Source organism: Belonocnema kinseyi, chromosome 4, assembly GCF_010883055.1.
Source record: "Belonocnema kinseyi isolate 2016_QV_RU_SX_M_011 chromosome 4, B_treatae_v1, whole genome shotgun sequence".
Classification (NCBI taxonomy): Eukaryota; Metazoa; Arthropoda; class Insecta; order Hymenoptera; family Cynipidae; genus Belonocnema; species Belonocnema kinseyi.
In genome coordinates, this window is record NC_046660.1 from 85123418 (window position 1) to 85140046 (window position 16629).

The window sequence follows — 16629 nt, forward strand, 5'->3', positions numbered from 1 at the left end:
GTGATGGTGTTTAAGAAAGGGGGTAGGAAGAAATCTGGAGAGGAATGGAAATTTAAAGGAGAACCACTCGAAGTAGTAGACAAGTTTAAATATTTAGGTTTTCGGTTTTCATCGGGCGGATCCTTCAACAAACACCTAGCAGCCCTAGCAGGCAACGCGCAAAAATCTATCAATGCAGCGTGGGGAGTGATGAAAAGGCAGGAATACACGCGTTAAAGAAAAGACTTTACATACTGAATGTATTAGCAAAAACAGGAGCGTTTTACGGGGTCGAAATATGAGGATGGAGGAGAAGGGAAGAAATAGAGAAAGTACAGAGTAGATATGTTAAAATGATTATGGGATTGGATAGAAATACCCCTGCATACATCTGGAAAATAGAGTCAGGAAGAAGAAGCGCGGAAATTGATACTAGAAGAAGGGCGAGTAACTATCTTTATGAAATATTAGAAATGGAGGAAGATAGGTTACCAAAAATTTGTCTAATGGAGGAGATACGAGTCTGCATGAACGGTAATCCGTCAGTCTCGGTAAAGGAATTAGTGGCAGCATTAGAAGAAGTAGGAGATGGCGAGACATTGGGGATGATATGGGAAGGCAGGAATTTGGAAGATGTGTCAAGGAACTTAGGAAGAGGAGTCGTGAGGAAAAAGGGAACAAGATTGTCAGACCGATTGGCAAAAAATTGATATTTCAAATTATTGTAAAGTATGCAAAAGTATAACAGATGGGATGGAGAGGGAAGAATACTGGGAAGCGAAAGATATCAAAGGAATAGATAAGGAACAGTGGGCTAGGCTAAGATGTGGTAATGTGGGTAAGGCAGGAAATAAGGGTTATAAAGACGATTATCTTTCCCGCTTATGTGGGGAAGAGGAGGAAGATATATACCACATTTGGAAATGCAAAAAAGCTAGGCAACTCATTGATCGTAAAACAGTCGAGGAGGTGGATGAGTGGTTGATGATTGGTAGGGGGTCCGAGTATACAGATTCTACTGACCGCTTATGCCAGAATCTGAAGGAAAGACCGAGTCCCGGGGTGTGCAAATATGCGAGAGCTTTCGAAAGATTAGCCAAAGAGACTAGTCAAAAGAAAAGTTAGAGTCGCGAGGGAAGTTCCGGACAGCGAAGAAGCGAACGTATGCTAGAAAATCATGTAAATATGTTGGAATATAGCGCAGAGGAAATGTATAGATTTAAGAAAATGTACAATAAGAACTTTGATCTATGTACAAACACAAAAAGTGTATATTTGAAAGAAATAAACAAACAAATTTTAATGTTTGTAGAACATTCGTATTTTCGACTCGAAAATTTCACAATTTGGTAGAACGTTTTAATACTGGATGGAAAATTGATGTATTTTGTTAAAAATTTGTTTTTGTTCGTTAAAATCCAACTGTTTTTTATTTTTAATTATAAAACATTTCTTGTTCAAATATTAATTATCAAATTTTTCATTGAAAACTCTTGTTGATTAACTTTCCATATTCAGTAACTTTTTTTTTTAAAAATTCATATTCTCGGGTTGAAAATATGTTCTGTTGAAAATTTTACCTAAAAATTCAATAATTTGGTAAGAAAAATTTAATAATTGGTACAAAATTAAACTGTTTTGTAGGAAACATTTTTTTTATTGAAAATTGATTCTTTTATGTGAATTTAAGTACATTTTTTTATTAAAAATTTATATTTTTAGCCTAAAAATGCAGTTACCTGATTATAAATCTTTAGAAATGATACAAATATAAACTAAAAATTATTCAAATAAAATTTTAATTGAGATTAAATCCAGTGTTCAAACTATTTATTTGAAAATTAGGTATTTTCTTGAGAACTCATCTTTTTTATAAGAAATATTAATATTCCGTGTTGAAAATTTAACTATTTGTTTTAAAATGTCGATATTTTCTTCAGAATTAATCTTTTTTTGGTAGAAAATCTTCTCGGTTGCATTTTCAATTATTTGTTAAAAAATCTATGTATTTTCTTCAAAATTCGTCTTTTTGGTAGATAATTAATTTTCTCCGTTGAAAATTGAATTAGTCATTTAAAAATGTAGGAATTTGTTCGAAACTTCGTCTTTTTTGGCAAAAAAATAACCTTTGAAATATTTTTCTGGAAATTCGTCCTCTTTGCTTCTATTTAACATGTTTTTAAATTTAAAATGAAATTTTGTCTTGATTAAATATTCAACTATTTGTTAAAAAATGTAGATATTTCCTTAGAAATTCCAGTTTCTCTTAAGAAATTTAGGAATATCTTGAGAATTTGTCTTTTGGGTAAAAAGTTAAATTTTCTTGTTTAAAAATTAATGTATTTTCTCGAAAATTCTTCTTTTTTATCAAAAAAATCATCTTCATGAGGATTCAACTAGTTCTTTTTTTTTGTGAAATTCGTCCTCTGTGATTCTATTCAACTGTTTTTATAAATTTAAAATGAAAATTTTATCTTGACAATTTCAACCATTTTTTTAAAAATTTGAATATTTTCACGGACATTCAATTTTTTGTTAAGAAATTTAGGAATTTTCTTGAGAATTCATCTTTTTGGCAGAAAATTTAATCTTCTTGTTAAAAAATTTAACTATTTGTTAAAAAAATTTTGTACTTTTTTGTAAATTCAACTTTTTGTTAAGAAAGTTTCTTGAGAATTCGTCTTTTTGGTAGAAAATTTAATCTTGTTTAAAAATGCAACTATTTTTTTTTAATTTAGGTATTTTCTTGGAAATTCAACTTTTTCTTAAGAAATTTAGGAATTTTCTTGGGAATTCGTCTTTTTGGTGAAAAATCTAATCTGCCCTTTTGAAAATTCATTTTTATTTGCTTGAAAATTTCGGTATTTTCCTGAGAATTCATATATATTTTTTGGTAGAAAAGTAATTCTGTATATAAGAAAAGTAATTACTGTAGTAAAAATCTTCTGCGTGGGAAAACTCAACTATTTGTACAAAAATATACGTATTATCTTATAAATTTGCATTTTTTTGTAGAAAATTAATCTTCTGGATAGAAAATTTAACTATGTTGACAAATTTGGGTATTTTCTTGAAAATACAGCTTTTTGATAGAAAATTAATCTGCTGTATTGTAAATTTCTCTTTGTGGTTGAAACTCTAACAATATTAGATTGAAAATTCAACTTTTTCGTAGAAAGCTCAACATTCTTGTTGAAAGTAGTTAAACTACTTTGTTAATTTATAATAAGCATTCAGACCCCCCCACCCCATCCCCAATGTCTAAGATTATTCATGGATTTAAGATAAGAGTTTATCTAATTTCGTAAATAAGAAGTTAGAAATTATGGACTAATTTAAAATTATTTACTGGCGTAAAAATCAACATGACCTGTGTTTCAAATTGCTCAAAAAATTTGATTCCCATCCCTCCGAAGCAAAATTTTTTTTTTAGAAATACGAAAAATGCTAACTGTTGGAACTGTTATTTTCAAGAAACGAACTTTGGCGATAAAAAGGTAACTCTGAATCGATCATATTTCGCGAACACTGGACATGTATATACCATGAGTGTACATATTGATAGATTTATTGAAACTGAATTTATAATATTAAACATGACAAATACACACTTACAGATGCATCACGAGATTTAATATATTTTGTATACATTTATCTACTAATATCATAAAATACTATTACCAGCTAATCAGTTCTGTCTTTAATATACTTGCATATTAGAAGTGGTTAAGTAGTTTTCCAAAAAAGAAAAGGAGGGAGGGAATTACAAAAATCCGGGCGAACTAAAAAAAACCGGGTTCCCGCAAAATATCTTACAAAACTCTATACACGATAATCGATCGCCACTGGGATCTAAAATGCAAAAGCCATTTAATTAACGACTCTGAAAGGCGCTTGGTCTTCTATCATCAGATTGAAGCGAAAATCGATTATTCAAAGCGCACAAGGTCAATAAAATGTTTTTCGACCTGGTATCAAAAGTACAAAGTTCGTTATGCACCTTAAATTATTAAGAACTATTGTTAATCATAATTATTAATTAGTTAAAACCTTTTTCTCAAGTAGTTGTTTGTGAATAATAATTATATTATTGAAAAGAGGATAGATAAGCGATAAAAATAGATATTCATGTTCTTCCGCATTTATTTCGTCGTTCAACATTTGACACGAGAATTTTGGTCGATTAACAAAAGTTCCCCAACGAAGAAATAGTAAAAGGTTCTCGAGTTCCACCTGATATCGTCTCTGCCTTCGTAATTTGCGATCTATTTACAGCGTAATGCATACAATTCGATAAACAACCACATATTAGATTAGCAATCGTGCCTTCGAGATCTTGGGTAAAAATCGCAAGCTAAACTAATTCAGTGGACGTAACGCGATGCACATTTCTCTCTTTATATATATATATATATATCTTGATTACACGACTAGTGCTTTTTAAATAAGAAACGAAAGCAAAGCCATTAAATCGGAAAATTACCTCTACGAAATGATTTTTAAAACTTGAACGACGAAAATATTTGGTGTGTCCTCCATCGCATAAAATAATGCGTTTTTCGAAATATTAAAAAGGTTGCTAGTAAATGTCGAAACCAGTGTAAGATCCCTCAATACTTAAAATATATATAAAAAAAAACCGTTGCTAGTAAAAATACCTAGTTTAAAGGAAGAAAAAATCGCTTTAGTGCCTGGATTATAATCTCAAGATGGCCGAGAATTCGGAAAACGACGAAGAAATAACAACAGACGTCATTTCTCTAAAGTTTGTTAACGATAAAGAGACAGGGAATACCTAGATATACGCCTAATATGTTGGCATTTAAACCTAACGCGAAGAATATGAAAATCTTCCTCTTGTAACAGGTTTTTCCTGACTCCATTTTTTTTTTGCTTTTCTTTTAACAAACCCGAAGTCGCGGTTATTTTTTCACTAACTTCTCAATTACCCACACAAAACTGAACATTTTTCTTTAAAGCACGTTAATATTACAATTCGAGACCAACTTTGATTATCTGATCCTGCAAGATCTAACCAAGAGTTGCAAAAAGCATAATTTCGTGGATCAAATCAAGGAATAAATTGGTTCCTCGAATAAAAAAGATTGACGTGCTAGTCACAATACAAGAAGCACAGTGCTTTTATCCAAATATATTTATATTCATACCATTATAAGTTAAGGAACTTCCAAACAGGGTGTTCAAATTCGAGGTGGATGTCTACCCTGTGATCTTCAAAGATAGAGGATATTTTTTATCGACAAAAAGACTCTCTAAATTCGTATTGCGATTAGCGCCATTTTCCTCCAACAAATTACCCCTCAACCCTCTTAAAACCTACAACTTTCACAAAAAAAAAAAAAATGAAGCGCGGGAGTAAATTTTCAGTCGAAAACAATTAGCCTAACTAGCGAGAAGTAGAAATAGATTAAGTGTAAGGGGCAAGTAGATTGCACTTAGAGGAGGGGAAATAAAACTAGCTATGAAAGAAAGAACGAGTTGTTGCGATTATCAAAAAAAAAAAAAAGAAAAAAATAGGAAAAAAAACAACTTAACGCTTTATGAAACAATGTTTTGTAACGCCCGAGCGTTTTTGTTATAGAATTATATAAATATCGCATTGTGGCGATCCTTAGACTACGCATGTTATTTTTTTCTGGAGCAGAGTTCGTTTGGCGAGGCTCCCGTAAGTTTAAAAACGTCGAGCGACTTGCGCGACTTATTACGATTGCAATTTTCACGTAATCGAGTCGGGTTCAAAATCTCGTTCATTTAAATAATGTATAATACGAGGCTCCCGTTCCTTCTAAGAAATAGATCACGACTCTCCGTTGCCGCTGTCGTCGCCGTCCTCGTAGTCGCTAGCGCTCAGCTGTTCGTCGTCGTCGTCCTCGTCGTCGAGCTCATACTCATCATCGTAAAAATCTGTCATGTCTAGATGATGTTCCACTGGCCTTTCCCTAGTCTTTATGCAGTAGTCCTCCAAAGTTAGGGGTACGACGATTCCTTCCTTCTCTGCCTCCGTTTTTGCAGCTTGCGCTTGTTTTCTGGACAGAAAAAAAAGAAGCAGTTAGCACAGTTTTTTAGGTGTCCAGACTAGAGCTCTATTTAAATAATAAAGTATTTGGCAGGATTGGATGTAAAGTTCCTGAGTGAAAATCTATTATTTTTTCTGGTGATCCTGAACGAATCTATGTAGATTCGGGGGCATACTTAAATTATGTAACGGATTATAGACCCTCTAAAAGACCCCCCCCCCCCCCCCCCCCCCCCCCCCCCCCCCCCCCCCCCCCCCCGGCTTCCTAATACTGCACATAATTTTTAGTTTCGAAAAATGTTTTGCTAGTTATTGATAGTCTTTTCAATCAACAATTAATTTCACACGAAACTGACGCATTTTTACCCCACAAAAATGAAATTTCAAACAAAATTATTTTTTAGCCAAAAAAAAGGAGACTTCAACTAAAAACGATCAATCTTAAAAAGCGAAAGTGAAATTTTCAATTACCATATTAAATTTAAACCAAAGAAAGTTTTTTACACTAAACAGTTAAATTTTCAACCAAACATAAGCCTTAAATTAAAGTTCAACTTTCAACCAAAGAGATAAATTTTCAACTAAAAGTATAAAATTACAAACCAAAAAATGATATCTTAACAAAGTTATTCAACCAAATCTTTTAAACAAAATAGTTGAATACTCAAGCAAAGAAGAATAATTTTTAACCAAAAAGTTGAATTATCATATAAAAAATTAAGTTTCTACTAAAACAGATGAATTTGCAAAACAAAAAGATAAATTTTCCAAATAATAGTTCAATTTTATGTTGAGAAATATTTCAGATGTCTTTTCACAATCAAAATATGCATTTTCAACAAGAAATAAGTTTCTACGAAAAAACTGAACTTTCAATTCAAAAAGACGAATTTTTTCAACCAAAAAGCATAAATTTGTATCAAATTAGTTGAAATCTCAAATAGTTGCATTTTTATCCAAGAAAGATAAAATTTGTACTAAAACAGGGGATTATATTAATATAAAACAACTTTTTTTAAAGTTGAACTTTTATCTAGATAAAATTTCAGTTCTTTTTTCAACGCCAAAATATAAATTTTGAACAGACAATACATTTTATACGAAATAGTTGATCTTTTAACAAAATAGTAAAATTTTCAACCAAATACTATAACTTTAAAAAAATAGTTTAATTTGCAACCAAACGGTGGCATTTTTATCCAAGACCTATTTTTAATTAAAAAAAATTTTTTTTTAATATTTAAATTTCCACCCAGAAAAGATTTCAGTTCACTCTTCAACACCAAAACATTAAATTTTAAAAAAGTACAATTTCTACGAAATAGTGCAATTTTCAACAAAAGAGCAGATTTTTAAACCAAAAAGTATAACTTTTCAACAAGATTGTTAAATTGTCAACAAAATAGTTTCATTTTTGTTCAATAAAAATGAAAATTCTACTAAAATAGGTGAATTTTTAAATAGAACAGACAAATTTTCAAAAAACGAATTAAATTTTCATCAAAAATGATTTCAATTGACTTTTTAACACAAAAATACAAATTTTAAACAAAAGGTTAATTTCCTAGAAATTATTTAAATATTCAACAAAATAGTTGCATTTTTATCCAAGAAAGATGCAAGAAAGATCCAAGAAAGTTTTAATCCAAAAAATATTTCAGTTAATTTATCAGCAACAAAATATGAATTTTAAACAAAAGGTTAATGTTCTACTGATGTTCCAACGAAAAAAGATGTATGTTTAAGAAAAATGTTAAATTTTCAACCACATAATAAACTTTATAACTAATAAGATAATCTGCAGGAGACAGTTTTTGCGCATTTTGCGCATCGTAATAAAATGTTACGTAATTTAAGTAAGTCCCTTATTACATTTTTCAAATAAGAAAAGAAACAATCCATAAATTCAAATGCTTCTAAAATTGTTAATATTATAAACATCCTTTATACAAAATTTAAACAAAAAGATTTCTTTCTAGAAATTAAGATGAACTTATTTTCAAACCCTGCAAATTGCAACCAATCTTGATCTTAATGTCTCTATTTAAACAATTTTATTTAAGCTCGAAATGAAATCTACTTTCTCATGAATGATTTTTTAGAAGTTCTACTTAATTTAAAACTTGATATAATTTTTTTAATTAATAGACATCAAACTCATTCCTCCTGTTTTTAAGATACTTCCCCTACTCCTGCCCCTTTTCCGGCAATTGGTTAAAAATTCAACTATTTCGTTAAACATTTAATTATTTTATTGAAAATTCAACTATTTTGTTAAAAAGTAATCTTTTTTCGTCGAAAATACATATGTTTTGTTGAAAATCTTTGTGGTATAAATGTCATCTTTCTTGGTTGACAACTCTTCTTTTTTAGTTAAAAAGTCTGAAATTATATTTTTGGTTCAGAATTAATTTCTTTTAGTTACAAACTTCACTATTTTGTTGAAAACCTAATTATTTTTATAAAAATTCAAGTAATTTGTTAGTCATTTTTTTGGTCGGAATATCCACATTTTTGTTTGACATTTAATTATTTTGTTAAAAATCCAACTATGATGTTGAAAGTTCCACAATTTTGTTGAAAATTTAATAATTTGTTAAAGATTTAATTGTTTTCTTAAAAATTGAACTATTTGATTAACATTTACATTCTGGTTTTGTATTGAAAATTCATCTTTTTTGGTACAAATGTCATCTTTCGTTGTTGAAAACTCTTGCAATTGTTTGTATTTTTTCTAAATTCAACTGCTTCGTGAAAAATTCATCTTTTTGGAATAAAAATCTATATTTATGCTAGGAAAGTCATTTCCCATAGTTAAAAATTACCTTTTCCTTTGAACATGCAACAGTCTTCTAAAAAGTTCGTTATTTTTTTTTTTTAATTATCTTTGTGGGTTTAAAGTTTAACTATTTAGTTAAAAAGTAAAATATTTTCTGGAAATTTATTTTAAAAATTTTGAAAATTGAATTATTTTATTGAAAGTTTAACTATTTCGTTAAAAAGTCATCTATTTTGGTCGAAAATTAAACATTGTATACAGAAAATTCGTCCGTTTGAATTGATGCTTCATCTTTATTGGTTGAACATTCAGTTTTTTTAGGTTGAAAATTTAACTATTTGGTTAAAAATGTAACTCTTTTATTTGATTGAAAAGTAAACTGTTTTGTTGAACGTCAGAAAACTAATCTCCTTACGTCGAAAATTCAACTACAGTGAAACTCTTCTATAGCGCCAATTTTGGGGCTGGCGATAGGTGAGAACTAACTCATTATAGTTCCAGATTGGAAGTTTTTAACTCAAAGCTTTTAGGCTGAAAATTTTAGAAGAATTTCATATTAAACAACTTTAAACTATGAGATCAACTGAAATGAAAAATTGAAAAACTGAAATATGAAAGTTCAAGAATTTATTTTTAGAATCTCTAAGAACTTAAAAACTTTAAACTCGAGACGAAAATCTTGATGAAATAAACAAAATTTAAGTAAAAGGAGCTTTCCTTCAGGTTAGTTAAATTAACAGAAATGTCAACTCAATTTTTTTAATGTCGCCGCTACTGGATTATTTTACTTCGGCTATCATGCATTTTATCTCTCGAAAGTTCGTTCCTAGGTCAACCCAAAATAATAGTTGTAATTCTAAGTAAAATCAGCAAGTAAAAACAACGAATTAAAATAAACTAAGGATTTTTTTGCAAAAATCGGCTTACGAGAACGATAAATATTTTGTTAACATTTCATAAAAAATCGAGGGATATTTTGTCATCAAAACGAATAATTAGTACATCAAATTCAATGCATATTTAAGATTTACTATTTTCAATCAAATATATTTTCCTGGGATTATTGAAAATGATAGAAATAAGTTGGATTTAAATAAGTACCATAAATATAAGTACTACAAATTTACTTCTACAAATGAAAAAAAAATTATTTAATTTAATATTATAATTTTTTAAACAAATTTAAGCTTGCTTGAAAAAATTTACTGACTTTTTCCTGACTTCGCCTGACCAGCACAGTAGACAGTTCATTATTGATAATTAAATCTAGAAATAATTTCAGCAATCTATGTTTGCACTTTACAGTATTTAAAAAATCCAATTTTGATTTTCTCCGAAGATAAAATTATACTTCTGACTAAATCTTAAAAAAAAGTCCAATATTTTCTAGAATTTTATATTTTCCCAGGTGATTGATATTTTTTTCATAGATGCTATATATCATTTTAAACACTACGCCCATAATGATAAATTAATCAATTAAATATTTTCTTTATTAAAAAATTTAAGAACAAAATTTGCACCGAATCATCTTTCGAGGCAAAGAAAGTGAGAATTCGAGAAAAATTCTGAAAAATGAATTACCTGATGATATTTTCATATTCTTTGTCTCGTCCTTTGGAATCGCGCCAACGTCTGTACATCACCGATGCATCAACATTGGCAGGGCTGTATGTATTTGGCTCATTCAAGAGCGAGATAACAGAAAGCAGGATTGTCCTAGAGAAAACAAAGGAATTAAAATAGCAATCTTTCTTCTATCGAAGGAGAAAATGGTAACTTAAAATCTTTTTAATTTCTGTATTTATACCTAACATTCTGAGTAGGGTTCCACCTTTCGCATGGAAGCTCACCGCTTTGTGGATCATCTACTGGTGGATGCAAAATCGATATGCAAAGATCACCATTCTGAAAGAAAAAGAAATTCAAATCTTCAAAACCTGTTCGTCTGTTTTTCAAACTAAAGTTAAATTTCTAGCCGGAAAAAATTACTTTCCAATAAAACAAAAAAAAACACGAAGTGTCAACAAAATAATTACATTTTCAACCAGAGATGCATTTTTAATTAAAATGATTGATCGACAATAAAAAAAAAAGAATTTTTAACCAATGTGTTTAACTTTTAACGAAGTAGTTCATTTTCAACCAGAGTGATGAATTTGCAATTAAAACGATGACATTTCACCTGGAATAGTTTTATTTTAAACGAAAGAGATCAATTTTCAACTAAAATGCTTAACTCTTTAACTGGAGTAGTTGAATTTTTAAACAAAAATATAAATTTAAACCATAAAGAACTCGACCTCTTACATTTTCAGTTAAATAAATTCATTATAAAACAAACAAAAAAACGAATTTTTAACAAGACAGTTACAGTTTTAATTGCAAAAGTTAAATTTTCAGATAAAAATATTAATTTTCAACAACAAAAAAGATGAGGTTACAACAAAATATTTCAATTTTCAAACAAGGAGATGAATTTTTAATAAAAATGATAAAGATAAGTTAAATTTTTAGTTTTTAACATTAATTTTCAACAAAACAAAAACAAGTTACCAAACAAACCAAAAAAATAGTTAAATTTTATGCCAGAAATGAATTTCCAATTAAAATAATTAATTTTCAATACACAAAAAAATGAATTTTTAAGAAATAAGTGTAACTTTCAAACAAGAAGTTAATTTTGCAATCAAAGTAGCAAATTTGCAATTAAAATTATGATTTTTCACCTGGAATATTTTTAAAATTAGGTTATAAATAAAATCTTCATTTTTTCGAATAAAACTCAAACAATGTTATCTTTGTGTTTTCCTTCGCAATAATCTTATCCATCATTAGCATACAGGGTATGCACATAAACTCATGAATAGCTTTTTTTCTAAAAAGACTGATGTATTACTCCCACTAACATTAATAATGAAAACCTCAAACCCACTTTAACAATGCACACCAGACTCTATCTAATAAATTTTTAATAACAAAATATGAGTCTTTCGATTAAATCCTTTAATTTTTCAATCAAGGAGACAACAACAAAAAATCCAAATTTTAGTTCGAGTGGCAGAATGTGAAGAAATGAACAGGAAATTGAATTTCTTTGTGATATAAAGATAAAGGAAACTTGGTGAGTAAAACGAACGAGTCAGCATTTTGTACGTGCGATGAATGTAAACTTTCAAGGAACTTAGATGGAGTTTTGACTGTCAGTGAGTTTTGACGAAACTGAAAGAACTTAAGTCATTTTTCAAGCCAATTTTGAATCCTTTTCCTATTTATTTATTATTCGAATTGATAGGGAATCTATTAGCGGGCTTTCTGAGCATTTCAGCATTCCATTCTCTAGTTTTGAGAATACAATAGCTAAGAAAATCAAGATTTGATTTCTTTTTGGCATGAAACTTCCGCGTATTTTAAAATTGCGGAAACGATGACAGTAACACTTGACCATAAAGAAGTTTATTGTCATTTCCGGGTTGTTGCTAGAGCTGTATTCGTAAGTTGAAGCGAGGACGTGGTTTGTAACTCACGTGAACAGCTACAGAACATGGATTCAAGTAGTAAGTAGGGCAAGTCAGCTCGAGGCCTCTGTACAACTCAAATCTTGTAATAAGCAACACCGAAGGCAACATCCTCGAATAAACGTCGCTGCTCGACACGACTACGCTACTAAGCCTACACACTGCAGCTTTTCTATTTCTCAACAACGAAAAGAGGTCAAAAAATTATTCTCAAACCTTTTCACAGAATATTTTCAGGATGGCCGAAAACTTTAAGTTAAAAATTCCCTGTCCCATTTAGAGACCAGCATTTTAATCTTGTAACACTTTTAACATAGAATAAAAATAATATAAAATAATTAAATTTTCGATTTGCAGATAGTTCAATTCTTAACGAAATAGTTCAATTTTCAACCTAGAAACTTGAATTTTGACACCAAAGGTTGAATTTTCAAATAAATAATATTAAACTTTAACCAAAACAGTTGATTCTTTAACTAGATATTTTAATTTTCAGAAGGCATTTGAATTTTAAACAAAGAAAATGAATTATCAACCGAAAAGGATGAATTTTCAATAAAACAGTGAAATCTTCGACCAAAGAAGATAATCTTTAAACGAATTACTTAAATTTTAAACGAAATAATTCAATTTACAACAAAATAGTTGAATTTTCAAGAAAACAATTACATCTTTAACAAAATAATACATTTTTCAGCCGAACAGTTGAGTTTTCAATAAAATAGTCAAATTTGCATAAAAAAAGATTAAACTTCAACAAAAAACCATTAAATTATCTTACATATGTACTTCAATTTTCAAAACAAATTAATTTTGATTCAAACCGTTGCATTTTCAACCAAATAATTTCATTTTTCAAAAGGCACTTGAATTTTCAACAAAGAAGAATAATTTTCGATCAAAAAGTGGAAATTTTCTGTCAAAATTGACGAATTAACAAGACACTTAATCTTCAACCAAACATGGAAAAGTTAAAGTTTCAGGGAAAAAAATTAAATGTCAATTGAAAGAAAGCAAGTTTACAAGAAAATCAAATTTTAAACCAGGGACACAAATTCCCGACAAATAAACGTTTTTTCGGTAAGGAAATAAAGAATTGTGTAAAAATTTTCCCTAAGTTGTTAAAATTCTAAACAGAAAGGAGAATTTTATATAAAACAGTAGAATTTTCAAGTTTTTAACCCGAAAATATTGTCAGTTAAAAAAATGAATCAACTAAAGAAATGAATTTTTATCTAAAATTATGAATCTTAAATAAAACGAATTTTTTTCTCAACAAAATTGTTGAAACTTCTACCAAGTAGTTCATGTTTCTATAAAAAAGGTAAATTTTTAAAGCAATATTGTAATAGCCGATATTTTTTCTGACATTTTTTTTTAAATTTCAAATAAAAAACAGTTGAATTAAATCAAAAAGACGAATTTTCAACCAAATACTTTAAATCCTCAACCACCTAAGATTAATATATTTTGAACCAAACCGTTGGACTTTTATCTAAAAAGGATAAAATTACTACTAAAAAACATGAATTTTTAAACCAAAACGACGAATTTTAAAAAAGTTGAATTTTCAATCAAAAAAGATTTCAGTTGAATTTTTAACACCAAAGTATAGAAAGGTTAATTTTCAACCCAATAATACTATTTTTTACTAAAAATATTATCACCAATAAAATTAGCTGTGAAAAAAGAAAGAAATGGAAATACAAGGAAAATAAATTACAAGAATATTATATCTGGGTAGCCGCGAAACTTCATTTTAGAAATTCCCAATTTTTGCCCTGACCAACTTTTCATTTTCCCCGCCAATTAATAATCAAAGTCTGGAATATTAATCTTGTAGCATTTTTACATAGAATCTTTTATAAACAGAATGAAACATTTACCAGTGAGTGACACCCTGGACAATTTTATTTATTTATTACAATTTTAGTTGAAATCAAAATGTCAATGAAGGCTTGGTAAAAATCAGCATGTTCCAATATTAAATTGTATATAAATATATCCGGGGAATAATTTGACAAATCAGTGTATTACAGGTGTCACTAACGCTTCGACTCGTATGAAGGATACAAAACATCAATAATTATTAATAAGCAATGCAGACATTGCTGCCATCACATTATGCAAATAAAAATTATGCAAATAAAATCGCTGCAAATTATAAAAACAAATTAATATTTCGTTCTTCCATTTTCAATTTAAATTTCAATTACTATTTATTGTTTAAAAAAGTGTAATATAGAAAAACTAAGTTTTGCATTATCAAATCATAAATTTTTGTATTTAAAACAAGCAAAAGATAAACGAAGTTGATAAATCAAAAGAAGAGAACATTATTTATACAAAAGTTTGTGTGCTCTTGACTCGAAAAAATAGAAAAATCTTTGAAAATGCAATTTAGATTTTGTTTAGGTGTTTTCTGCTTTTTTTATCTTTTAAAATTTGCGAAAATTTTCCCCTAATGTTTCCTTATTTCCCTTAATCTAGGATTTTCTCAAATACAAATCCTTATCTATTCAAAAATTATCAAAAAGCCTAATTTCTGACATATTACGAAACTACACTAAATAAGCAGTAAGAAAAACTTTTTCTCAACTCACATGAGTTACCTGAGAAATAAAAATTCTTATGAAATAAATGAACGTATTGAAGGTCGACGGTTAAAAATTTAACTTTTCATGAAAGAGTCAAGGAATTTTGAATAAAAAATGTGTTATAATCAGTAATCAGGGAAGCTTCCTGACACTTTTCCAATGAGAAAAAATGCCAATAAAATTATCAACTCCTAGGATAGCAACAATCGATTTCACAACAAATAATTGAATATTCAATTATTTATTGAATGGATAAAAAAAACAAGCGAGTGTTTCGTTTAGCCTTTTAATGTTAAAAAAAACCCGACTCGAAAGGACATCCTATCTAACCTGGGCGATGGTGCTTTGTTGAGATTGGTCGATGAGCACCAAACCAAAGCTTTGTATGTGTATTAGGGATGTGTAAAGGCTAAAGGGGAGCTCCCGACTCCCGTTGATCGTCCTCGTCGAGGTTAGCCAGAGAGGTCGTCGCCTTTGAAGCAGACATCGTACAGCCTCGTGTTATTCACCCACCCAGGTTGAAACTAAAGGGCCGCTTCAATGAGGGAATACCTTCCAATCTTGATTTCAAAAATCCACTCATTTAACATTAACTAAAAAAAAAAAAAATATTTTGCTGTCACGATATTTTAAATTAAAATATAAAATTAATATCAATACAAAACTTTCTATTTTATAGTATCTATTGTCTAAAAAATGAAAGAAAATCAAGGACAATATATTTTATAATTCATGAGAATTGTTATTGCCTGATGTTAAAAACATAAATAATTTAAAAATCCATAATATCAAATTTTTTAATATTGGGTGTTTAAAATTTGTTTAAACCGGTTAAAACGAGGTCTTTTCCCAGTTAAGAAACATACTTCCTCTCATATTTCCAGACCATTCAAATTAAAACTTACAAGCCTATAATTTTTATTTGATTTAAGTATTAAAAATCAACATTTGTTTAATTCATAAATTGATACAAACTTTTAATAATCCAAATTAAAATTCTGAAGCCTTTTAATTTCTGGGGCATTATTAGCGAATTCCCTTTTTTTTGTGATTTAAAAACTCGGTTAATACTATACATTTTAGAGGTTTTGGTCGAAAAACATTTCCAATCACTTTAAATGTCATCCATTTAATAGCACATAAATTTATACAATTTTTACCATCTTGTTCAAATTATAATGATATTTATTTGAGAATACCCATTTGCTTATATACAACGCCAACGTATATTAAAGTTTTTAGTAAATTATGAATCTTTTTTGAACTCTAAAGATTTTTGAATAAATATGCCAATTTCGGACAAAAAACACTAGAGAATCTGAAATTCTTTAAGGTTATAAATTTTATTATTTTAAACAAAAATCATTAGATTTAAATATAATTATTTTTGTTTAAAAATACTAATTTCAGGCGAAACACATTACGAACAGAAAAAAAATCCTAACAAAACTGAAAAACATAAATTGTTTACAAATTTTTAATCTTTAAAATTTAATATTTGTTATTAAAAATATCTCTTTCCGGTATACAACGGCAGCATAAAGTAAAATATTAAAAAATTGGGAATCGTGAAAATACGAATGTCCAGCGAAGAGCACTAACATAAAACATGTTCAATATTTTTAACGATTTCTCAATTTGCATAAGATTTCATCAGATTTTTCTTATTAAAAGGGATTATTTGTAGATTTAATCATATCCAATCTTTTTTTCAAAAAG

General features: G+C 28.6%; 1 protein-coding gene across 1 annotated transcript in view; it reads right to left on the reverse strand.

Annotated features, from left to right (window-relative positions):
- Window positions 1-4104: 4104 nt before the first annotated feature.
- LOC117171688 (ubiquitin-conjugating enzyme E2 R2) overlaps window positions 4105-16629 on the reverse strand; it is a 31939-nt gene continuing 19414 nt past the window's right edge. The window contains exons 3-5 of the mRNA XM_033359218.1: window positions 10606-10703; window positions 10380-10514; window positions 4105-6026 (exon numbers count right to left, since the gene is read on the reverse strand). Of these exons, the coding sequence (XP_033215109.1) occupies window positions 5798-6026; window positions 10380-10514; window positions 10606-10703 (462 nt within the window). The 3' untranslated portion in view covers window positions 4105-5797. The remainder of the gene's footprint in view (window positions 6027-10379; window positions 10515-10605; window positions 10704-16629) is intronic.